Source organism: Onychomys torridus, chromosome X, assembly GCF_903995425.1.
Source record: "Onychomys torridus chromosome X, mOncTor1.1, whole genome shotgun sequence".
Taxonomy (NCBI): Eukaryota; Metazoa; Chordata; class Mammalia; order Rodentia; family Cricetidae; genus Onychomys; species Onychomys torridus.
Window position 1 is genome coordinate 73,507,895 of NC_050466.1, and position 25,996 is coordinate 73,533,890.

The window sequence follows — 25,996 nt, forward strand, 5'->3', positions numbered from 1 at the left end:
AATTCATTAAAAACACCACCCTGCTCCTCCATTTTTCCTGTCACAAACACCTCTTCATTTGTTCTAGTGATTTGGGGAGCTATGGTCTGTCACACAATCTATTTTATCCAATCAGCTCCACCCACAAATGTTCATTGTAATGGGTCATTGTTCTGGTTCAAAACATCTGGCATTTGGCTTACCATCATCACTGGACCCTCACCAAAACTCCTCTTGTATATCCTGCTGTTGCTCCAAGTCCTAGAGATCCTGTGGCTATAGTTCTGCAGGTCCAGTCACTTCACACAATCCAGCAGGTCATAGATGGGGTAGATGTTAAGGTGGCTCAACCCAAAGTAAAGAATATGAGTCTAGGTGGTAGCTGAGCTGATCAGTCTGGGCAACTGGGAACACCTCCTCAGGAAAGAGGCAGTGCCAGCCCTCCTAGGCTCATGTCATTGGGGCCAGCTCTCCCATTCCATGGTGAGGGGTAGGGCTATCTCTCCTGAGTGAGTCCAGCTCTCCCATGAAGGGCTGGATAGGCTTGTCAAGCCCTCAGATTTCAACACTCATGTTTTCTATGGCCCTGCATTGTCACACAGGCCATGGACATCAACACAGTCCCCAGCTACAATAAGACCACAGACCCTGACATGGCCAGCAGCAGCAGCTCAGGCCTGAACATCACCATGGCTCCAGGTTTCAGTGTGGCCCTTGGACACTAACATGGTTTCAGGTGATGTCCCAGACCATGGGTATTTACTTGGCCTTCAGTAGTGACAGGAGCCCCAGACATCAACTTAGACCATGTTTGTGGTAGAGCCTCACATCACTATGCCCCTAGTTGGCAGCACAGGTTACTCAGATCAGTGTGGCCCTGGCAGCAGCATAGCTCTCAGAAACCAACATGAAATCAGGTAGCTGACCAGACCCCAGACATCTGCATGGACTTCAGTGGTTACTGAAGTCATGGATTTCAATCAGGACCCTGGCTGCTGAAGGACCACTAACCCAGACATGCCCCTTGACAGTAGATCATACCTGTATGTCATCATGCTCCCAGGTGGCAGCACAGGCCTCTCAGATCAGCATGGTACCAGCAGTAGCATGGCCATTAGACACCAACAGGGCCACACATTGTAGCCTAGACCCCATGTACACTAGTGGCCTTTGGTGGAAACATGGATCATCTATGTCAATACAGACTCCAGCTGTAGACATGGCTAGTGACCCAGGGACCTAGACATGGCCCTTTGCAGCATCATGGACCTGAGTGGCAAGTGGGCCATCCACACCAATAATATACAAGGATCCTTTGTATTTAATTTAAATATACCATAAACCCACAATTTTCAACTTAAGAAATTAGATAATTCTGAAAGTAAAATATTCAACAGGAACAATTAGAAATTATTTAGCTACTCATTAAAATATTACAAATAAGGTTTGACCTCTTCTTTATGCCAAAAGAAACTACTGATAAAAGGAATATTTACTACAGGAAGGAGATTAAAGTATATAATAGAATTTGGAGCAGATAAAGTAATACTTGTGCCATGTAAATAGTTTAGTATTTTGATAAAGGTCAATAAAATTTTGAAAAAGTAATTATTAAATGCATGTAGTACATGATGGGTGGGCAGTCAGTATAAAAAACATGTAATAGGTCAAACACTGGTTTTTCTATTAAGAAATGAAGAATCACAATAGGTGAACTTTGGTGGAAACTGTTTGACAACAGTGTGACAAGAGTACAGATATTCAATCAAAGATCCATGAGTTGGACACCAAAGAACTCATCAATGCTTCATTAACAGAATTGAAGATTAGAAACAAGTTAAATGTTTAACAGCAGGGAATGTCTTAGTAGCATGATTTCAAAACTGCTTACAATTTCTTGAGTATTTCAATTATATTGGTTAGCTTTTAACATAAAAATATTAATTTGGTTTTCATGTCTTTTGTAAATTATTTAACAGATTTTTGACACTTCATTATTGCAAAATATTGTAATATTTGTAAGTTGTTATTCTACAGATATCAGTTTAGACATAAATCTCTTGTGTAAGCAACCCGGGGGATTATTTCCACTATTGTTTGTGTGTGTAAAATTAGAATCAATCTAATTATAAGATATTTATTTGCTTTTTCATGAAAGTTTACACATAACTATTCTTTATCCTTCCTGGTTCCCAGGAAACTGACCTCAATAGACTCTGTCAATCAAACTCTTTGACATTAGGATTCTCCTTGTATTAACAAAAAGAAACCATTAACAAGAGAAGTAAGCATTGAAGAACGCTTCAGTTACTTTTCAAGCTAAAATGATCAATGAACATTACAGAAGGGAGGGTTCATTATAAGATGAATTACTTAATGATCTTATTAATAAAAAAAGCCAGAGCCGTATATTGGGGTGAAACCTGAGAGATCCGAGAAGCAAAAAGAAGCCAGCCACATTTGTAGCACTAGGAAATCCTCCAGCAAAGAGAGAGCTACTTCCTGTATATTCACATTTTATATGCCTTTCTGTGCTTTGCCATCTTACTTCCTTTCTCTGCCCAGCTATTTCCCTTTCCTCTTTCTGCCCAGCTCTATCATTTCCTGTCTGTCTGTACAGATTTCAAGACCTCTATGGTTAATGACCACTGAGATTAAGGGCATGTGCTACCACATCTGGCTCTTATGTTTAATATAGTGGCTGGCTTTTTTCTCTGATCCTCAGATAAGCTTTATTTTGGGGGTACACAAATAAAATATTACCACAGTTTATTTTGGCTTATGGTTAGAGAACAATAACAGCCCATCAAGGTAGGAAGGAACAGCAACAGGCAGGCATGGTAGCCAGAGCAGGAAGCTAAGAGCTCATATTATTAACCACATGCACTAGAGAAAAAACAAACTTAAATTGGCAGAGGCCTTAAACCCTTAAAGCCTGCTACCTGTTATGCACTTCTTCCAGTAAGGCTATATTTCCTGAACTTTCCCCAACAACACTGTCAACTGGAACTAAATGTTCAAATATCTGAACTTATGAACTGATGAGGAACATTCTCATTCAGATCACTAGGAACAACTTTTCAACTCACTTCCTGCTGACCTCCAAGGTCACAGTGGGTAGAATATTCAACTACGGCTTATAACAGCTGTTTTGTAACCCATTTTCCAAAGCTTAGCTTTTGTGTTACCAGGTCTTCCCACTGACTCTGGAGACCCAAGAGAATGAGACTTTTGTTGTGGTTGTTTGTTGTTGTTTAAGTTTAGTGGCTGTAGTATGTTTCATGGTCCTTATTTGCTAATTTAATCCTGCCTACCCCACTTCAGTTATGTAGTTACATGCTATTTGCATAGTATCACAGTCATTATAGATACACACAGAGAGAACTAAGAGACCTTTAAATTACATCATAGAAGATATGTCAGAGCCAGTTTAAAAACTCTATTATTTCTACTCTTTATACAAAATCATGCTTTATGTAGAGACATTTTAAATGCTAAAAATAGGCTATAATGTTGTGAGACAAAAATGTTATTTGTACAATTTAAAATATATGTGTGAATGAATTTTCTTATATACAACCACAACCACACATGATCTTTCTACTATACAGACTACTAAAATATATTATGTCATTGATCCTCCTGTTACAAGTTACTTAGTTTTATAAAGTATTACAAAATACTTTATAAACTGAATAGAGTTGTAGTAGGTTCCGGGACCCTGGATGCTGGAGGTAGACCAAGCAGAGTTCTCCAGAGAACACCACCGGACTGTGCCATCCCTTTCCCAAACCCTGCAACCTATCCCTTCACTTGTAAGTTACCCCACAAAATAAACCTCCCTTTTAACTACATGGAGTGGCCTTAACAATTTCACCAATATCTGGCGCCCAATGTTCTTAGTACGAATTCACAAAAATGCCTCTTGCCTGTGGCCTTGTGAGCCCCTGCTCAGGCCAGAGCTACACTCCGCCAGTACTGGTAGGATTTACTGAAGAAGGATCCTGAGTTTGAGGCCAGCCTAGAAGGCTTGCTAGGGAGAAGCTTTGGTTTAGCCACAAACGGTGGCAGCTGTGGGACCATGGAGGCAGCAGTTGCTGCTCTAAGTTGCTGGCTACTTCTCATCATGTTGTTGACTGTGGTAATGCTGCTACCTGGGACAAAGGGTTTACCGCTACTTGTTCAGAGAAGAATTGCCAGAACCATGTTACAAGAACAACAAAGGTCAGTTTGGAAAAGTTTGGCAAGACAAATGGTGGGGAGAAATTGCTGTGAAGATTTTCTCTTCTAGGAAAGAACGTTCATGGTTCCAAGAGACAGACATTCATCAGACTGTGATTGCTCCACACCACAGAGGAGGCAAAAAAAAAAAGTCTTCAGAGAACCATGACCAAGCAAGTTTGAAATCTTCAAAAAGATGATGGGACCCAACAAAGATGAATTCATGCGGACTATGGTAAAGCCATTAGCGCCATGGAAAGATCAACTTTCGATTACAAACTGCTCAGGACAATTTCGAGATGACTGGATGAGATGATCCAGCCTGACAGACTACTTGAACAAGGACTTGAAACAAGCCCTGCACTCTCTCATTATGCAGTGGCTGGACAAATGATACAGGACTTGACAGTTAACCCAAAAATAGAGTTTTTGTTTAAAAAAGAAAAAGGAGAATGTAGATATGAGGTAGATCACTGAATCTACTCTGAGAAAAAAGGTAAAGCAATAATAGGATAAATGGGTAGATCATTGAATCTACTCTAAAAGGAGAAAGAGAAAGATGACAAAAGGTAGATTACTGAATCTTTATGAAAAGAAAAGAGAGAGAATATGGATATGATCAGATAAAAAGGGAGATTGGAATATGGAATCTACTTTTAGACAAGGAACTACTTGTTATAAATAGGATAAGTACTGAAATTTTTTTGCCTGGGCTTATCAAATGTTACTGGACTGGACATTGTTATATATAATGGAGTTTTTCACCTGAATCTGTCAAATGTTAATGGACTAGACATCATTAATGTAAATCTGGACTATGTATATTGTATATACTTATTGGATATGATTTTTCTTGTGTTAGTTATAACCTTTTTTTAAATTTTAGACAAAAACAAAGGAAGTGTGGTGGGTATTGTGTTCCCCACAATATTGTGTGTTCCCTGAAATAAACTTATCTGGGGTCAGAGAGCAGGATGGCCACAAGATTAAACATAAGGATAGGCAGTGGTAGCACACACCACCTTTAATCCTAGCATTTCAGAGACAGAAATACCTCTGGATCTCTGAGTTCAAAGCCACATTAGAAACAGCCAGGCATGGTGACACACTCCTTTAATCCCAGAAACCCAGCCTTTAATATCAGAGAGTGGGGGCAGAAAGAGAAAGATTATATAAGGCGTGAAGACCAGAAACTAGCAGTATTTTGGTTAGTTAACCATTTGGTTGGTTTAGCTGAGAGCCATTGGGATGAGGACACAGAAGCATAGAGTTTGGTCTCTTTCTGGATAGGAAGATCATGAAAAAAGGAAACAAATATGTAAGTCAGTCTCCCACTTAGTACAATGAACAATGAACTTTTAGAACAATGAACTTTTCCATAGGGATAGAACAAAACCAAAACCCCCACTGGTGTAACTCAGAAGAAAATTTCTGAAACTTCTTATGGGAGACAAATTTATGACCAATTCTACATGTTTCTGAAATCACCTAATGAATTATAAAAATTAATAGTAAACAGTAAATGGTGTGTGAAAGTAAAGGTACTATTTATTCAACTTTGAGTTATTGTTGAAAATTAAGAATTTATATAGGGAATGTAGAATTAATGGCTTAATAGTCACATTGAGTTTGAAACAGTCACCATAATCAGAGCAACTGACATTGTTAACATTTTATATTTTGATGAGATACACTTTTCCTCTGTTGCAAATTTCAAATATAAAATACAATATCATTATTTTTTGTCCTTTTGTAGTTAGATTTTTAAGGCTGTTTTTTTAAATAACTAGAGTTTATATATCTGGATTTACACTTATGCCATCCTATCCTCAGGTCCCAGTAACCACATTTATTTTATAAATTATTACATGCATTATTTGCTCCCTTCCCTACAAAACACCCTATTATAAAAAAAAATCTAGAAGAAGATTTTTGTAAAATAAGATGACATGTTATAAACTGGTATAGTCAGGGTAAGATATTTTTCATGCAAAAATAGACAAGTAGAGTTATAGAATATGGAACAATGATTCAGACTCCATGAAAAATGTTACTTGGTTGATTACCTAAGGAAAACCACAGAGATGATGAATGTTCCTTCTCAAAAGAATAAGAACACACAGGCAAATAAGAGAATTCATGTGAAGTCAAGCATGCAGGGTCTAGAGAAATCTGTAAACAGATCACAGAACAAGTAAAAAGGACTTTAATAAGGAATTACTTGATAAATATAGATATATAAGAAGAGGTGAAATGCCTTAAATATAGTGCATGATAAAGAAATATAGAAACCAAAATTCAGTCTTGTATGTGACAGAAAATAAGTCAAAGTTTGTTTAAGGTAGTAGGAAGACTCTAGATGCTTAAAAAGAGTGAAGGAAAGGGGGCTTATTTACTTTCTTCTAAAAATGTTTTTATCATATTTGGTTCCACATACATATGTATTTATGAAAGATAAAGACTGGTATATCTAAGATTCAGGAACAAATTGAACCTATAGTAAATATAACTTGATAGTAAGTCAGCATGACTATGATTAGGAATTGAAAGTGAGACATGATTCACAGTTAACATTATTTTTGTGTGTGTATGTATGTGGAATGATTGCATATTTGACTTCTTCCTTTCCAATTTGCATCCCCTTAGTCTCCTTTTGTTTTCTTATTGCTCCAGCTAGAACTTCAAGTACTAAATTGAATAGATATGGGGAGAGTGGACAGCCCTGTCTTGTTCCTGATTTTAGTGGACTTGCTTTGAGTTTCTCTCCATTTAATTTGATGTTGGCTGTCAGCTTGCTGTAAATTGCCTTTATTATGTTTAAGTATGTTCCAAGTATTCCTGATCTCTCCAAGACCTTTATTATGAAGGGGTGCCTGATTTTGTCAGGTGATTTTTCAGCATCTAATGAGATGACCATAGGATTTTTTTTTCTTTCAGTTTGTTTATATGATGGATTATAATGACAGATTTTCATGTGTTGAATTATGCCTAATTCTCTAGGATGAAGTATACTTGATTATGGGGATGATTTTTATATGTTCTTGGATTCAGTTTGCCAGTATTTTATTGAGTATTTTCACATGATGTTCATTAGGGAGATTGGTCTGTAATTGTCTTTCTTGTTGCATCTTTGTGTGGTTTGGATATCAAGGTAGCTGTAGCCTCATGGAAAGAGTTTGGCAATGTTCCTTCTGTTTCTATTTTGTGGAACATTTTGAGGAGTATTGATATTAGCTCTTCTTTGAAATTCTGGTAGAATTCTGCATCTGGTCCTGGGGTTTATTTAGTTAGTCAGTTTATTTGTTTGTTTGTTTTTGTTTTGTTTTATTTTTGGTTGGGAGATTTTTAATGACTGATTTCTTTTCCATTGGTGTTATAGGTCTACCATAATTTTTTATTGGGTCTTGATTTAATTTGGGTATGTGGTACCTATCCAGAAAATTGTTCATTTCTTTTAGACTTTCCAATTTTTTGAAGTACAAGTTTTTGAACTATGATCTGATGATTCTCTGGATTATCTCATTGTCTGTTGTTACTCCTCCCTTTTCATTTCTTATTTTGTTAATTTAGATATTCTCAGCCTTTTGGTTAGTTTGGGTAAGGGTTTGTTTATCTTGTTGATTTTATCAAAGAACTAACTCTTTGTTTCATTGATTCTTTGTACTGTTCTGTTTCTGTTTCTATTTTATTGATTTCAGCCCTCAATTTGATTATTTCCTAACCACTAGGTGAGTTTGCCTCTTTTTGTTATAGAGCTTTCAGGTATGCTGTTAAGTCATTAGTGTGAGATTTCTCCAAATTCTTTATGTAGACATTTAGAGCTATGAACTTTTCTCTTAGTACTGCTTTCATAGTGTCCCACAGTCTGGTTATGTGGTACATTTGTTTTAATTGAATTTTAGGAAGTCTTTTATTTCTTTAGTTCTTCCTTGACCTAGTAGTGATTCAGTTGAACATTATTCAGTTCCATGAGTTTTAGGCTTTCTATGATTTGTGTTGTTGAATTCTAACTTTAAGAAATGGTAATCTGCTAAAATATAAAAGGTTAATCCATTTTTTGTATCTAATGAGATTTACTTTGTAACCAAGTATGTGGTCAATTTTAGAGAAGGTTTCCAGGGGTCCTGAGAAAAAGGTATATTCTTTTGTATTTTGGTAAAATGTTCTTTAGATTTCTATTAAATTCATTTGTGTCATAATGTCTGTGTGTTCCCTTATTTCTCTGTTAAGTTTCTGTCTGGTAGACCTGTCCATTGCTGAGAATGAGGTGTTGAAGTAAACCATTATTAGTGTGTGGGGTCTGATGTGTGATTTAAGCTTTAGTAATGTTTCTTTTACTAATGTGTGTGCCCTCATATTTGGAGTATAAATGGTCATAATTGAGATTTCATCCTGATGGATTTTTCCTGTGATGAATATGTAGTGTCCTGAATCTTTTTTGATTAATTTTAGCTTGAAGCCTATTTTGTTAGATATTAGGATAGCTACACCAGCTTGCTTCCTAAGTCCATTTGATTGGAAAGTCTTTTTCTAATCCTTTACTCTGAGGTATTGTCTGTCTTTGAAGTTGAGGTGTGTTGGTTCTAGGTAGCAGGAAGGATCATGTTTTCATATCCATTCTGTTAGCCTGTTATTAATTTTATATGCAAATTGTGTCCATTGATATTAAGAGATATTAATTACCAGTGATTGTTAATTCTTGTTATTTTTGGTGGTAGTGTGTGTGTGTGTTTCCCTCCTTTGGGATTTTTTGCTGTGGGTTTATCTGTAGCCTATGTTTTCATTGGTGTATCTAACTTCTTTACATTGGGTTTTTCTTCTAGAACTTTCTGTAGGGCTGGATTATGGATAGGTATTGTTTAAATAAGGTTTTGTCATGGAATATTTTGTTTATTCCATTTATGGTGACTGAGAGTTTTGCTGGGTATAATAGTCTGGGCCGGCACTCATGGTCTCTTAGCATAACATCTGTTCAGGACCTTCTGGCTTTCAGAGTCTTCAGTGAGAAGCCAGGTGTTATTTTGATGGCTGTGCCCTTATATGTTACTTGGCATTTTTCCTTTGTAGTACTTAATATTTTTTTCTTTATTCTGCATGTTTAGTGGTTTGATTATTATGTGATGAGGGCAATTTTTTGGGGGGTCCAGTCTATTTGGAGTTCTAAAAACTTCATGTATCTTTATAGGCATTTACTTCTGCATGTTGGGGAAGTTGTCTTCTATGATTTTGTTGAATATATTTTCTATGCCTTTGAGCTTGTATTCTTCTTCTATCCCTATTTTTCTTAAGTTTGGTCTTCTCATTGTATCCATGTTTCCTGGACAGTTTATGTTGTGATATTTTTTGGATGTAATTTTTTTGACTAATGTATTTGTTTCCTCTGTCGTATCTTCAACTTCAGAGATTCTCTCTTCCATATCTTGTATTCTCTTGGTTTTGCTTGTATCTGTAGTTCCTGCTCATTTACTCAGATTTTCTCTTTCCAACATTCCCTCTGTTTGTATCTTCTTTATTGCCTCTATTTCTGTTTTCAAGTCTTGAACTGTTTCCTTCACCTGTTTCATTGTTTTTTCTTGGTTTTCTTGACTTTCTTTAAGGGACTTTTTGATTTATTCCAATTTTTTGTTTATCTTTTCCTCAATTTCTCTAAGGGAATTTTTCATTTCCTATTTAAAGGCCTCTATCATCTTCATAAAGTCATTGTAAGGTGTTTTCTTCTGATTCTTTTACATTCAGGTAAAAGAATATTCAGGTCTTGCTATAATAGAACAGCTAGGTTCTGGCGGTGTCATATTGCTTTTTACATTGTTGAATGTATTCTTGCACTGGCATCTACACATCTCTTCCTCCAATTGGTGCAAATGGTGTCTGTGTCTCAGGGAACCACTCTTGGTCCAATGGGTACTGGCAGTGTTTGTGTTTCAGGGAGCTGCTGGGGACTTGGGGGATGGGAGGGTTTGAGGGACAGAGTGAGACTTGTTGATTGTAGAGTCAAATGTGTGATGGTGGTGGGAAGGCCTGCCCACAGGAGTCTTTCCTGTTGGCCTGCAACTGGGATTGCAAAGGGAGGGTATGTATCTTTATAGGCATTTACTTCTGCATATGGGTTGTGCCTCTGGGCCTAGGGCCTAGAGGCTGGAGTGACCAACTGGGAGAACATTAACTTAACTCTTTGTCCCATTGGAGCTAACAGAGTCTGTCTCAGGGAGCAGCTGTGGTGTCAGGGGATGGTGGGTTTAGGGGATGAGTGGGGCTTGTAGATTACAGCATCTGATGGGGGAGTGGTTGTCAGGCCTGCCCACAGAAATCTTGCCTGCTGGCCTGCAACTGGGGCTTCAATGGATATGGATATGGAGTCATGGGTTGTGCCTCTGGATCTAAGGCCTAGAGGCTGGGGTGACCAACTAGGAGAACAATTGAAATTACTTTTCTTTATCATTTGCTTTATATTTCTCCTTTCTGATAACCCAGGATAGCAACAAATCCCTATATATAAATGTATACTAAGCATATTCAACTTATAATGATTTATGGAATAATATCTCTATCAAATCAATATATTCCCATAAAATTGACTTAAATACAACCTTACAATGCAGTATGATGTCTGAAATACTATAAATAATAAAAATCATTATTATATTCAAATATTTTAAATAAAAAATAAAGGATCTATGAATAATAGAGTTAAAGGGAAATAACATCAAACATTAAAAATAATTTGCCAAGTTCAAATAAAGTAAAAGTCATTGGTTGCTGGTACCTAATCCAAATTTCATTATGGTTAAACTTTTTAGAACGTCAATGTAAGTGTAAAACACTACACTAAAACAAATGCCTCATTTTACCTTGGTAAAGATCTTATTTTACTTGTGGAAGTAATCACTAGAATGGATTCCATTTTATGGTATTGTAGTGATAGACATGAGAAGCAAGTTTTAATGCCAGATGTTGATTGAAGTGAGTCTATGAAGGAGTTAAGTATGTATTCTGTTTGCTCCTGGATGATTCTAGCTGCTGTAATACTGTTTTCTGAGTTCAGCTCACCTAGTAGTTCTCATGGATAAAACAGCAAAACTACAGCATATAATTGTTATGCTCAAATTATTCAATATTATAATAGTTCTGTTGAAAAAAATTTATGTGTTCAAAACATGTGGTGCAGCAGAACTTGAGTCATTCCCTTCTCTCCCATAAAATTGACAAAATCTAAATGAAATATCCTGAGGGTGTATACTTTCCCCATATTTATATTTGCAGTGGGTTTCTCCACATAAATGTGTTATCACATTCAAGTAATAATAAATAACAAATTTATTATTTTTACAACATTGGAAACATCTCTGCAAAGTTTATATGCACTAGTGTAATTTATTCAACTTGTACACAACTGCACACTAATGGAATTTGACACATTCCAGGCAGAAAAATTACATGTGTACTTTGAACTATAGGTTCTGTTAATTTAAAAGGGAGAACGTGAGGTTCTTATGCTGCAATAACAGAGACAAGAAACTATTTAATTCCTATAATGCATTTAAAGACAGTTCCAGCTCATCTTTGGGTACAATCTTACTCTAGATGGTAGGAAAACAGTTCTTAAAGAAATTGAATCACTGATAACAGCATATACACCCAAGAGCTAAACGCATTCATAACAGTGATAATAGGTATAACGTTCTTAGGATCAATAAGTTACTAAGAGCATTGTTAAGATGCTGGTTTTGTTAGCATTTATTGCTTTTGATTGATTACTGAAACATGAAACACTGCATTTCTATAAGCAGTTCTCTTTTTCATAATCAGAGTATAGCTATCAATGGGGAAACTTAATCTCTCCAAGAGGACTTGTGCTGTGGATATCACTCTGTATAAATAAAGTGCTGATTGGCTAAATAAAGTGCTGATTGGCTAGTAGCCAGGCAGGAAGGACAGGGTAGGTGGGACAAGGAAGAGGAGGAGGCTGGGAACAGGAAGGCTGGAAGGAGACACTGCCAGCCGCTGCCATGAAAAGCAACATGTAAAGACACCAGTAAGCCACAGGCCATGTGGCAAAGTATAGACTAATATAAATGGGTTAATTTAAGATAGAAGAAGTAGATAACAAGAAGCCTACCACAGCCATACAGTTTGTAAACAATATAAGTCTCTGTGTGCTTTCTTGGTTGGGTCTGCGCGACTGTGGGACTGGCGGGTGAGAGAGATTTGTCCTGACTGTGGGCCAGGCAGGAAAAAAAATCTAACTACAAATGGCACCCAATGTGGGGCCAGATATTGGTGAAATTATTAAGGACTCTCCACATAGTTAAAAGGTTTATTTTGTGGGGTAACTTACAAATGAAGGGATAGGTTGTAGGGTCTGGCAAAGGTATGGCGCAATATCACTCTGTATAAATAAAGTGTTGATTGGCTAGTAGCCAGGCAGCAAGGATAGGGTAGGTGGGACAAGGAAGAGGAGGAGGCTGGGAACAGGAAGGCTGGAAGGAGACACTGCCAGCTGCCACCATGAGAAGCAACATGTAAAAACACTGGTAAGCCACAAGCCATGTGGCAAAGTATAGACTAACAGAAATGGGTTAATTTAAGATAGAAGAACTAGATAACAAGAAGCCTGCTATGGCCATACAGTTTATAAGTAATATAAGTCTCTGTGTGCTTACTTGGTTGGGTCTGAGCGACTGTGGGACTGGCGGGTGAGAGAGATTTGTCCTGACTGTGTACCAGGCAGGAAAACTGTAACTACAGACTTGGGACTTTTTTTTCCCTTAGAATGGTATTATGCAACAAGAAAAGCAAAAAGAAAAAATTCAAAAAGTTCATTTGGAAATGGGCAAAGCCAATAGGATGTCAAAGAGCCAGCTGTACCCATTTGTTTAGTATAACTAAAACAGTATAAAATGCCTATTATAAATATTTAACAGAGTGTATTTTCCATTATTTAAAACCATAATTAAACCCCTCCAACTCCTCCTTAGCCTGACTATACCCACAACAAGGCCACTTCTGAATTTAGTTAGTGCTGTACATATGGTAGTATCCATTGCAGATGAACAACTTAACAGAGCCATACCCTGAAGAAAACTAGCTCTTCCTCCCCCAATAGACATCAAGTACCAATAAATCCTCACTTAGGCATGGGGGCATGTGTGCCCTTCTCTTATCTATGCTAGAATGCTGACTGCCCTGATCTTGTACAACTAACACAGCTGATATGTGTTTATAGGTACAATAACCCTATAATGTACAGAAGATAGTGATTTTCAGCTTTCCTCCCAAACTCTGGCTCTCATAATCTTTCTGTTTCCTCTTCAGAAATGTTCCCTCAGGTTTGTCAGTAGGATTGATATAAATGTCAATTTAGGACTTACTGCTCTACAGTCAAATATATTTTGTACTTTTTTTAACTTTTTAAATTGCTTTTGGGATTTCATATGTTCCCCATTCCCTCTCAAATGCAGAACTTTTTCTATAATTATTACTGTTACACACACACACACACACACACACACACACACACACACACGGTTATATGCATTTGATGCAGATTATGTATATATATATAATAAATATATATTACACACATTATATATACATATATATATACTACAACTTAGTGAGCCCATTTAGTATTGCTCTTACAGTTGTATTTAGGTTAGGGCTGATCCCTTGGTAGCTGACAATCTAACAAAGGGCTTGTCTTTCAAGAAGTTTAGTTTCCCTGTCTCAGCAGGCATTGATTGCCTATGGTTCTGCATCTAGGGGCAAGGCCTTGTGAAATTTACACTATCTGTATTAGTATGTTGATGAATGTTGTTACTATACATATATTCTTTAGGCAACCATAATGTCAAGAAGACATTATTTTGCAGAAGACATCTTAGAACCTCTAGTCTTTATGGCCTAAGTTCTGTGATATTCCCTAACTCTGAGCAATGGGAGTTAAATTGTAGATATACAATTTGGAATTTGGCACACCATGGTCACTTGTTCTCTGCATTTTAAGCATTTGTAGATCTCTGTATAAGCTGCTGCCTGTTGAAAAAGAAAAAGAAGAACAGCTTTTTTGATGAGAGATGAAAGCTACATGTATCTGTAAATAGAAGAAGAAATGTTGAGAATACACCTAAAAACTGCATTGATTTAGTAAAAATGGCAGTAATAGATTCTCCTTTGGGTATATGATTTCTTCAGTCATGGATAGGTGGATCAGTGTACAATACCAGACATTATTAAATCCCTGTTATTGACTTGTTTTTAAGTCCAACTTGAAAGTTCTTGATTGCCCCGACATAATAGTGTCCACTATTGCACCATTGGAAATCTATCACAGGCCAGACAGCACTCTGGTTCATCAAGCTTTACATATGGGTAGGATTATAGATCACTTTTTCTCACTTGACAAACAATCACCAAGGAGACTTTTGTGGTGTTAACACTATTCATCCACGTCCTGTGTTTGAAGTGTCTTCAACAGCATGATCTTATATTCAAGTTATGTGAGGTAACTTATTTTCAGATTCTCTTGGATATCTACACTAAGCCAATAATTCAAAAGAATGTTTCTCATGTATGGCACTAAAACTTTAGATACAGTTTGTAGTTTATATAATTATCATCCTTCATGGCAGGGTAGTAACTTTCCAGTTAGTGTCATCGACCCTTCTTTCCCTTCCACCAGTTCACATCCTACTTGTACTTTTTAATTTATTTGTATGATATAGATATCAATGAAATATCAGATGTACAGTTGGCAAAGATACTTTGACTCTGGGGACTTCCTCTTCACTCAAGTGACTGTTTCTTCTGCTGTATAGAAGCTTCTTACATAATGATGTCTAACTTGTTGATTTTGGGCCATAGTTCTTGAGTGTATTGAGGCCTAGCCTGAATTTCCTTTCCTTTACCTGTGTCTTTTACAGTAATGCTCAACATAATACCAAATTGAAGTAAAACACAAAACCAGAAAAAGAAAATTGTAGGCCAATATCCCTGGTCAATATATACTCAAATGTGTTCAATGAAATACCGGCATAAAGAAAAGATATATAAAAACCATTATCCACCATGACCAAAATTTATTTATCCCTGATGGTTCAAAATATGCAAGTCAATAAATATACTAAACCAAACAAATTGACTTAAAGACAAAAAGTATATGATCATCTCAATAGACATGCAGGGGGAGCCTTTGACAAAACCCAACATGCTATCATAATATAAGTTCTAGCGTATTTCTGACTAGAGGGAACATATTTCAATATAACAAGAGCTATATATAAGAAACCCACAGGCAACATCATCCTAAGTGTAGAAAAACTTGAAGCAATTCCACTGAAATAAGGAACAAAATAGGGATGTTCACTGTCACCTACTATTTTTACATATTGTGCTAGAAGTAATAGCTGTAGCAATAAAGAAATGTAAATGGAGAAGAAGAAGGCAAACGATCCCCATTTGCAGATGACATGATGCCATAAATTATAGACATCAAAATTTCTACCAGAAAACATCTAGAAACAATAAAAACAATAGCTGTTTGGCAGAATACAGAAAAATGTTCACAAATCAATAGCTTGTCTTTATACCAACAACAAACATATAGAGAAGGAAATCATAGACACATGGATATTCACAATAAAAAAAATAAAATATCTACAAATACAGTTAACCAAGGAAGTAAGGGGACTTTATAACAAAACCATAGACCTCTGAAGAGCAAAAAAAGACACTTGAAAAACAGAAGGATATTCAATGCTTATGAATGGGTAGAATTACTGTCAAGAAAATCACCATTTTACAAAATCCATTTAGAGATTCAATAAATCTCATTCAAAATCTCCATCTCTCTTTTCATAGAAATATGAGGCTATCCTAGCACACACATTTAATCCCAGCACTTGGGAAGTAGAGCCAGGAAGATCTCTGTGAGTTGAAGGCCAGCCTGGACTACAGAGTAAGTTCCAGGAAATGAGCAAAGCTACACAGAGAAACCCTGTCTTGAAAAACAAAACAAAAGAAAACAAAAAGATATTCTAAATTAATATGGTTTCACAAAAGGACCCAGACAGCTGAAACAATCCTGAGCAGATGGAACAATAATAGAGAGATTACAATACCAGATCTTATTACAGAGCCCTAAATAGTCAAAACAAATATGATATTGACACAAAAGCAGACATGTAGACCAATGGAAAAAATTGAAAATCCAAATATCTTTGTATGTAACTTCAGCCATTTAATATTTGATGAAGATGCCAAGAACTTATCCTGAATAAAAGAAAGCATCTTCAAGTGATGCTGGGAAAACTAGATGTCCACATGCAGAAGAATGAAATTAAGCCCTCATTTATCACCTGGCACAAAATCTAAATGGATCAAAGATCTAAAAGTGAAACTTGAAATGTTTTAATTGCTTGATGAAAACTTAGGCAGTACCCTCAATGATTTGATGTAGTAAAGGACTTTCTGAATAAAACCTGAATTTTCCCAAAATTAAATCCAATGTTTGACAAGTGGGACTGTATAGAACTAAAAGGCTTCTACACAGGTAAAGAAACAATTAACCCGATGAAGAGGATGCCCACAGAATGGGAAGGAATATTTGCCAGACTTTCTTCTGACAGAGAGAAGGTAAACAACTGAGTAGCCCCAGGTAGAGCTCCAGGAGTCCAGTTTTCGAGAAAGAGGAGGGACTGTAAGAGCATGAATTGTTGAGACCAAGATTGGAAAAAGCACAGGGACAAATAGCCAAACAAATGGAAGCACATGAATTATGAACTTGATGAATGGATAATGAAAATATGATACATATATAGACTATGGACATATATGCTTCATCTGTAAAGAAAAGATGAAATCATCAATGTTGTGAGTAAATGGATGGAACTAGAAAAGGCCTAGCTAGATGTGGTGGCACAGGCTTTTATTCCCAGCACTCAGGAGGCAGGGGAAGGTGAATTTCTGAGTTTGATGCCATCTGGTTCTAAAGAAAGAGTTCCAGAACATCCAGGAGTACACAGGCAAACCCTGACTCAAAAACACCATGAAAGGAAGAGAGGAGGAAAGGAAGAAGGGAAAGAAGGAAGGAGGGAGGAAAGAAAAAACAAACTATATTGTGTGTGGTAACCCAGCCGCAGATAAACAAATGTGACATATTTTCTCTCATGGGAAGCTCCCATCTCCAAATATTCACATGGAAGTATTTTTTGGAGTAATGACAGAAACCAGGAATGTAAAAAAGGAATAATGCTGGGGTAGGGATGTGGTGAACAACAAGAGAAGCATAGGGACATGTAAGGAGGAAATAAGAAAAAGGAGTCTCCAATTTTGAAGTGAGGAGATAAATGAAAAGGGATGGAGTAGGGTAAAATAACAGTAAAAATGCCTGAAAATGTCATAACTACCATGTAAAATAAAAATAAAATACACATAAGTCTATGTATGATTATACACATAGAGTTTAATTCAAAATTTCTCATCCTGGCTAGATATGATCCCTCCAAGAGCCAAAACTATCTAACCACAATATCAGGCATGAGAATCTTTCTTTTGAGTTATTTGTCAGATTTGTCCAAGAGACTCCCAAAATATAGGCTATTGCTGTCACACTTGGCGGTCTCCAGAAGTGAAACCTAAGTTTGCTGAACACAACATACTTCAGATGAAGGATCCAGAAGCCCCTAAGCTAAACTTGACCTGAATGTCTCCTTTTGGAGAACTAGGTTTCTTTGTACCAAAAGGTACCATGTAGTTTCCAAAGGTGGGAATAAACCAACAGTCCAATCCAGCTAAGCTGCCTGTGAACCACAATAACGAACAGCATGGCAAATAATAACCCTGTGGGTGATATAGTGGCATACATACCTTATTGGTAATCAACAGCTCTTTAGCTTGACTACAGGCTCATTCAACGAGAAAGAAATCATGCCCAGTACAAGAAACTGCCAATTACCAAAAGCTAATGAAGTTATGAATATTGGAAGAAAACCCACAACTCCCACTTCACTAAATAATAGTCTAATCCCTAACCATGTACTAATTATTTGGCCTCATACCCACAGATAAGTGTAGTCCTCACTCCTCATCAAGAAAACTTTTCAGTTCCATAGACAGAGACCATTACAAATAGCCACAACCAATCAAAATCAAAATGATGAGTTGTAGAGCAAAGTCTCAATGGAGTCATGCAAAAAACAACTCCTACACCTAAGGTCAGGGAACATGGCAGAAGCAGTCAACTAAAAAAATCAAAGAGGCAGAGATTCAGGGGATTTCCTGTGAAATTTTATCTCCTGGTATTGTCTGAATTTATGCCTATGAAATTTCATGAATGTGATTGCCAAAACATTAGCTGATCAAGGACAACAATTGACATGCCAATGTGGATGGGCAAAAGAACACAAGACATCAACCAACCACAAAGTATTACAGGCAACAGGGAATGCTCAGGGTATGGAAGATCACCCCAGTTGGTTATGTAATACCAAATGAATAACCCTGAAATCATACACATTAACATTATATAGACTGAGTAGTTCTATCATGTAGCACCATTTAATGAAAAAAGATGCTATCAATTTGAAAGAGAGAAAGGAGGAATATGTATAAAAGTTTGGAGTGAGGAATGAGAAGAGAGAAATGGTGTAATTATATTATATATCATAAGAAATAAAACAAACAAATGAAATATTCAGAATAAACCTAATAAGAGAAGCAAATGACATCTATAATAAACTTTTACTATAGTACAAGCTTAGAGATGAAATTAAAATATTATTATAGGCCTTTTTGTCTCCTCTCAATTATAAGCATATATCCTGGAAGAAGTTTGAGGCAAGAGATGTGAATGTTTTACGAACACTGAATTTCAACATAAGGAGTACTTCCAATCAGTCATCATAGAACCTGAGTTAAACAATTGATTAATTACTTGGTACCTTACTTGTCTTGGGGTTTCTATTGCTGTAACAAAACACCATGACCAATGCTGTTCATCACTGAAGGGAATCAGGACAAGAACTCAAACAGGGAAGGATCCCGGAGGCAGGAGCCAAGACAAAAAGCCAAGGGATGGCACCACCCACCATGGCTGAGCCCTCTCCCATTGATCACTAAATGAGAAAATGCCTTACATCTGGATCTCATCAAGGCATTTCATTAACTGAAGCTCCTTTCTCTGTTGACTTTAGTTTGTGTCAAGTTGAAACACAAAACCATCCAGTAGAACTGACTACTTGTCAACTTGAAACACAAACACATCACTATTAAGCCACAACCCTTCCTTTCTTTTTCATCCCCAAGATCTTAAATAATTTTAAAAGTCCCACAGTCTTTAACAAATTCAGACACATTAAATTTCAGTTCTTTAAAATAGCCAATCTCTTTAAAAATACAAAGTTTTTTAAAATTTATGTCTCTCGCTGGGCGGTGGTGGTGCATGTCTTTAATCCTAGCACTCAGGAGGCAGAGCCAGGTGGATATCTCTGAGTTCAAGGCCAGTCTGGGCTACCAAGTGAGTTCCAGGAAAGGCTCATAGCTACACAGAGAAACCCTGTCTCGAAACACAAAACAAAACAAAAAGTCTCTCAACTGTGGGCTCCATTAAAACACTTTCTTACTTCAAGAAGGGAAAACACTTCCTGGGGTGATGCATGTGTGTCCTTCTTAGTGTCCTCCTAGGTTCTCTGAGGTTGTGGATTGTATCCTGATTATCCTTTGCTTTGCATCTAATATTCACTTATGAGTGAGTACACACTATGTTTGTCTTGTCACTGGCTTTAAACAAAAGGTAGTTCAAAGCCTAGGTGCTATCACTCCAGAAATTAAACAAGATACAATGGCTATGTGGGATCTCTTGCTACAATGGCATCTGGCTCTCATAGCCTTTCTACCCCATATTCCACAATGATCCCTGAAACTTGGGTGGTGTTAATGGTATAAATATAGATGTCCCATTTAAGACTGCAACTCAACAATATATTACTCTCTGCACATTGATCAATTTTGTGTCTCTGTGTGAGTTACTATGTGCTGAAAGCTGAAGCTTCTCTGGTGAGAGCTGAGAAATACAGTTATCCATGGATATAACAATAAATCATTAAGAGTTGTTTTAAGTCTTTGTTCATTTAGCTGAATATTAACAGTATGTACTCCCTATGGGCATGTGACCTGTCTACCCACAGATTCTTATTCCTTGAATAGGTACCAGGGTATGGACTCTGTCTCAAACTATTCAGGAAGTGGTTGGTTATTCCCATAACATGCATGTCAGATATCACAACAGTGGGCATACTTTGCCAGGTCAGTAATTATTGTTGTTCTAAGCGTTTGCGTCTGCATAAGATTGTTGATTACTTGTCTCCTTTGGTAGCATGCATAGCACCTTCCATCACCATGAAAACAAAACAAATTTTGCAATGGGGATAAAGTCTGTCCCATTGTTATGTAAACATGGAGTTGCACTAAGACTGAACACTAAGTGCCATTTACTTGGTTAACAACATGACAAGTTGTGGTAATAGGAAATAGAGCTTCAAACACTATGAAATGACACCAAAATAGCAATTTTAAATACTACCACTTGATATAGAAATCTTGTCTCATCTATGTTGACTGGGTGGTTGCAGTTACAAGTCACCACATGGTCTCCAAACTGAAGCATATAGGCACTAGTGTGGCTGGCAGGTACGAAGGCAGACTGAGTCTCCAGGAGTCCCATCCTCTTGTTCATTTTATAGGATGCAGCATAATCCCAGAATTGTGTGTTGAGTTGGATTGCTGATTCACAGGGAGGCAGATTGGCTCTGGAGTTCCTTATCTGGAGTTTAGGGTTAGATTGCTGATAGGAAAACAAACAGACTGGCTCTGGTGGTCCTTACCTGGGGCGCTGGATCACAGAACTTCAAGTGATTCCAAAGTGGCATTATGAGTGGAGTTGCTTTGGGCATTGATCCAAGAATACAAAGTTTTACTTCTTGGAAATAGTAACAACCACATTAACTTTTCTTCTACTGTATGAAATAAGGTGTATTTTACAAAGCATATGAAATATTTTAAAATAAATTGCTAGATTCATTTTTCAAGGACTCCCATATCTGTATATCTTTTCAGACTGCTATAGAAATAACTTCTTGTCTTAATATTTGTTATTTAACAAATAACAAAATAGCTCATTGGGCTAAGGAACTTGCCGCTAAACCTGAAGACCTGAGGGCAATTTGCAAGACCCATGTAGTAATATTAGAGAATTTTCTTCTACAAGTTGTCTGATGGTTTCCACTCTTGCTCCATGGCATGCATACACACACACACACACACACACACACACACACACACACACACTGAACTGAATTTCTTCTTTTTTAATTAAAAGAATTATTATATTGTAGTCATTGGATTTGGGGGAAGGAGAGTAAGAGACCACCAGTGTGGGGGTGGAGGGGTTCAGTGGAGGACAGTGAAGGTTAAACAAGAAAAATAGATAAAATGTTATATATGTATAAAATTCTCACCATAGAATCCATTATTTTGTATAATTTAAAAAAATTCAATTGAATTTAAAATACAGCACTATTCTGTCCATGTAGGTTAAAACATGGGTCATCTCTTTTAGAGACTCAATGGTTTATCCCAAGAGATCCTACTTTGTCCACAGACAATTATGGTTGTCATAGTCTATCATGGGAGGTTAGTGGTAATACTAGAATCTAGCATATAGAGAACAAAGATATTGTTAATCACTGTGTATTGCATGGGATGGCCAACCATAATAAAGAATTACCCAGGCAAAATGACAGTGCAATAGGTGAAAGATTGCTAATATATGAATTAGAAACTATTATATAACTTATTATTGATTCTATGCATGGAATCTAAATAATAACTAGAAAAGTACAGATTCATGATTTTATAAGAGCATATTGCAAAAAATTTTGATGCAAATTGAAGAAAATATAGGATAATGAACTTTCTATATCATAAGAGAAAAGTATCCATTGTAATTTAATAGTGGGATAAAACAAAAAGAAAAGTCAACATGGCAGAAGTAGAGACAATGACAGGGATGCATGTGTGTTTGTCAGTCAATTGAGGATGAAAATTTCCTGAAATATTTTAGGCTGTGAAAACATGAGTTGAGTAGATCCCCAGATGTGGAAATAGTCTGCATTAGAGAATGAGGGTGATTAGTGAAAGGTAGAGTTGCTGAAAAGAAACTAATAGATTCCTGGCAGGTACTAAAGCTATAAATTATAATATGAACAAATATAAAGGATTGTTTAAAAATACACATTTGACTAACTTGCAAATAACAAGAACATGCCTTTGGAAACCATGACTCATAAAGTAAGACATTTGATTTTTAGTTTTTAGTACAAAGGGAAGGAAGAGTGAAAGCCATTTATTTCATCAAAAAATATAGATAAGCACATGAATATATCTTTCCTTTTACTATTTATTCCTCTTCTTATCAGTGACATTGAAATGTCTGATAAATTGCATTGGAAAATGAAAATATTTAAAAAATTTTTAAAGTATATACATTATACTGCTTATGAAATACCATTCTTAGTTTCATTATTAAACCTAAAATATTTTCTTTTTAAAGATTTACTCTACACATTTCTGTAGCTGGAGTTATCTCCAGTCCCACTCAGATCTGCAGCCACTCAGACCCAAATAAACACACAGACACTTATATTTTTAAACTGTTTGGCCTAACAGCTCAGGCTTCTTGTTATCTAGTTCTTATATCTTAAATTAAACCATTTCTATTATCATATATGTTGTCATGTGGCTTGTGGCTTAATGGTACCTCACATCTTGATTTTCATGGTGGCAACTAACAGCATCTCCTGACTCAGCCTTCTACTTCCCAGAATTCTCCTCTCTCCTTATCCTGCCTACTCTATACTTCCTGCCTGGCTACTGGCCAATCAGCATTTTATTCATCAATCAATCAGAGCAACACATTCCCAGCATTCCCAGCACATTTCTCTGTGTGTGTGTATGTATGTGTGTGTGTGTGTCCCCCTCCCTCCATCCCTCTCCCTTACCCTCTTCCTTTCCATCTCCTCTGTCTCTCTGTCTCTCTGTCTCTCTGTCTCTCTCTGTCTCTGTCTCTCTGTCTCTCTCTGTCTCTCTCTCTCTCTCTCTCTCTCTCTCTCTCTCTCTCTCTCTCTCTCTCTCTCTCTCTCTCTGTGTGTGTGTGTGTATCTGTGTGCTTGTGTCTGTTTATGTCTGTGTGTCTGTCTGTCTGAGTATCTTTGTAAATGTATATGCATGTATCTGCAAGTGCATGCCAGAAAAGGGTGTTAACTCTCTTAGAATTAGAGTTAGAGTTACAGATGCTTGTAAAATGCCTGTCTAGTCATAAGGGTGTAGAGATCTGAACTCTAGACCCCATAATTATTCATCAAGCAGTCAGAAATTCTGATCCATCTTTCTAGCCCACTTCTACATATTGTTTGAAAAATAAGAAGCATGTAATCTGGGAGTGGTATTATACCATGTAATCTCAGCACAATAAAGAAGGCTGAGAAATGTGGATCATTGACTTTCTTAGGTCAGATTTAGCTTCACAATGAGTGTAAACCTAACCTGGACTACATAGTGTGACATTGCTCCCCCAAGTAAATAAGTAAGTAAAATATATATCTAAAGAGAACTTGGAAATTACCTTAATTCTGTCTCAGTGGTTATTCTTTGCTCATGATGTTAAACAGTACATTTGTGAAAGGTAGAGGTTCAGAAAAGCATAATAAATACCAGCAGGAAGACTGTTGTATGGTAATTACAATGAATTCAAAATAATATATTTTAAATATCTATTTCTGACTCATGTTTTCCTGCAGTTTGTTTTTGAATCTGAAAATCAATCCTCTACCCACTATTTTCTTGCCACATTGCTTCAAAATTCCAATGCTGTACTAACTTTAATAAATCTCCTATGGGTTCCCAGAATATTTTATGTAATTCATGTAGGAAATTGTTTCATGATCCTTGTAGCATATTATGTTCCTGTTGCTTTTGGCAAAAGGGCATTAGCCAAAGAGTTGAGTAGAAAAAAGATAACTTAAAGTTGTTTTTTTTTTTTATTTAATGTGTTGATAAAGGGAGAAAATACATTGTGTGTGTAATACTTTACTTTGTTTCTCATTTTATCAGTGGAGTCTTATGCTATGATAAAGAGGTTAATAGCTCAGAAGAAAGACTTTCCTCACAGTGGCCTGATGTCATTACTGCAGTCAAACTAATCTATTATTGATGACCTGTGATGCTTTTTTATTTGTCTCTGTTTCAGCACTTCTGATATGTTGAGAAAGCCTATTGATTCATGCTGCTTTGGCATTTATGGTAATTTACTAAAAGGGTGCCTTGAAGAAAGCTTGCAGAAGAAATGAACATTTTTCAGTTCTTTCCTAACTGGAATAAAAGAAATATAAAAGGTCTATTTTCTCTGGATGAATTAATAATTTCATCTACTTTAGCTTACTATGGGTAGTAAGGGTTCATAGAAAAGGGAAAATTGTTAGAAATGGAGTGCATCTTCAATTGACATTTAATGCTAAAACTAGGCTGTTGATTTTAAAGAATGCAGGCATTAAACATAAAAAATAAAATTCAAAACTATTTTTCAAAACCTTTAAAAATTCCCTTTAAGAGGATTTCGTGTGTTACCCTCAGGGTTAATTAAGTGGCTTATATTATAAAACATATTGTGATTAATAATTATCCAATGTTTGTATCAGAAGCATCTAAGGAGTAAAAAAAAAAGTATGTTTTTCTACCCTAGCTTTTCATGTAAGCTGGTAATTTGTCAAGACTGACTCTAAAATTGTTGAGCACAGAGAGCACACGTTCCTCATGGGACATCAAATTGGATTCTCATGTGTATTGTACTAGCTTGATTAAATTTGTCTGTTTTTATCTCTGCTACAAAAAATATTTCTGAGTTTTATGTTTCCAATGGGAAACTAAAAAAACAATATTCTCTTCCTAATTGATATGCTTCTTCCAAGAGAAAAATGCAAAAAAATAGGTTAGTTTTAGGCAGCAGATAAGAAAATATGGAACATTGAATAAAATTGATGCTCAGTGTAGAGTAATTTGAAGACTGGATAAATTATCGAGATGTAGCACATTATGGACTAAAGAAGAAATAGTGTTGTCTTGTGAGAAGAACAACAAAAAGAGCAAAATATTTTAATTCTATTCATTAGTCTGTACAAGTTCTGTGAATCTTATTAGTATAATTCTAGCCTTTAGCCTTCCTACAAAAAAAGAGAAAATCATTGGAGTAACAAAGTATTTCTGGTAACTTACTGAAACAAATGCAGATATGCTTTACAAGTACTGTCGAAGTTTTGAACCCTTTAATACTACTTTAGTTTTAATGTGAGATGACCTGAAAATAAGAAAGAGTTACATAAAGGGGATAAAACACATTACAATGCTAGAAGTGTTACTTTAGTGGATAATGAGGCTTGTGGGTAAAATATTTTTAAAATGTTTTCTGTATTACAGATAGCATATTTTCATAGGTAAACTATGTGTGTTAATATTTTTATACTCATTTGTTGAGAGATTTCAACAAATCTTTTTAACTTTTAACTTCCATTATATGTACATAATTATTAACAATGTAGTTAAGAAATTAACAGTTCGTTGAAGTCCAGATGATGAAAAATATAAACACATAAAGGTGTATGTTAGAAAGTGTTAAGGAGGACATAAGAATATTTGAGTTAGAACATTGTAACACAAATCTTAAATAGTCTTATTAATAAAAACTCAGTTT

General features: G+C 36.2%; 1 protein-coding gene across 1 annotated transcript in view; it reads right to left on the reverse strand.

Annotated features, from left to right (window-relative positions):
* The window catches only part of LOC118574675 (elongation factor 2-like), a 33,644-nt gene extending 12,498 nt beyond the window's left edge, over positions 1-21,146 (reverse strand). The window contains exon 1 of the mRNA XM_036175601.1: positions 21,078-21,146. Within this exon, the coding sequence (XP_036031494.1) occupies positions 21,078-21,146 (69 nt within the window). The remainder of the gene's footprint in view (positions 1-21,077) is intronic.
* Between the last annotated feature and the right edge of the window lie 4,850 nt (positions 21,147-25,996).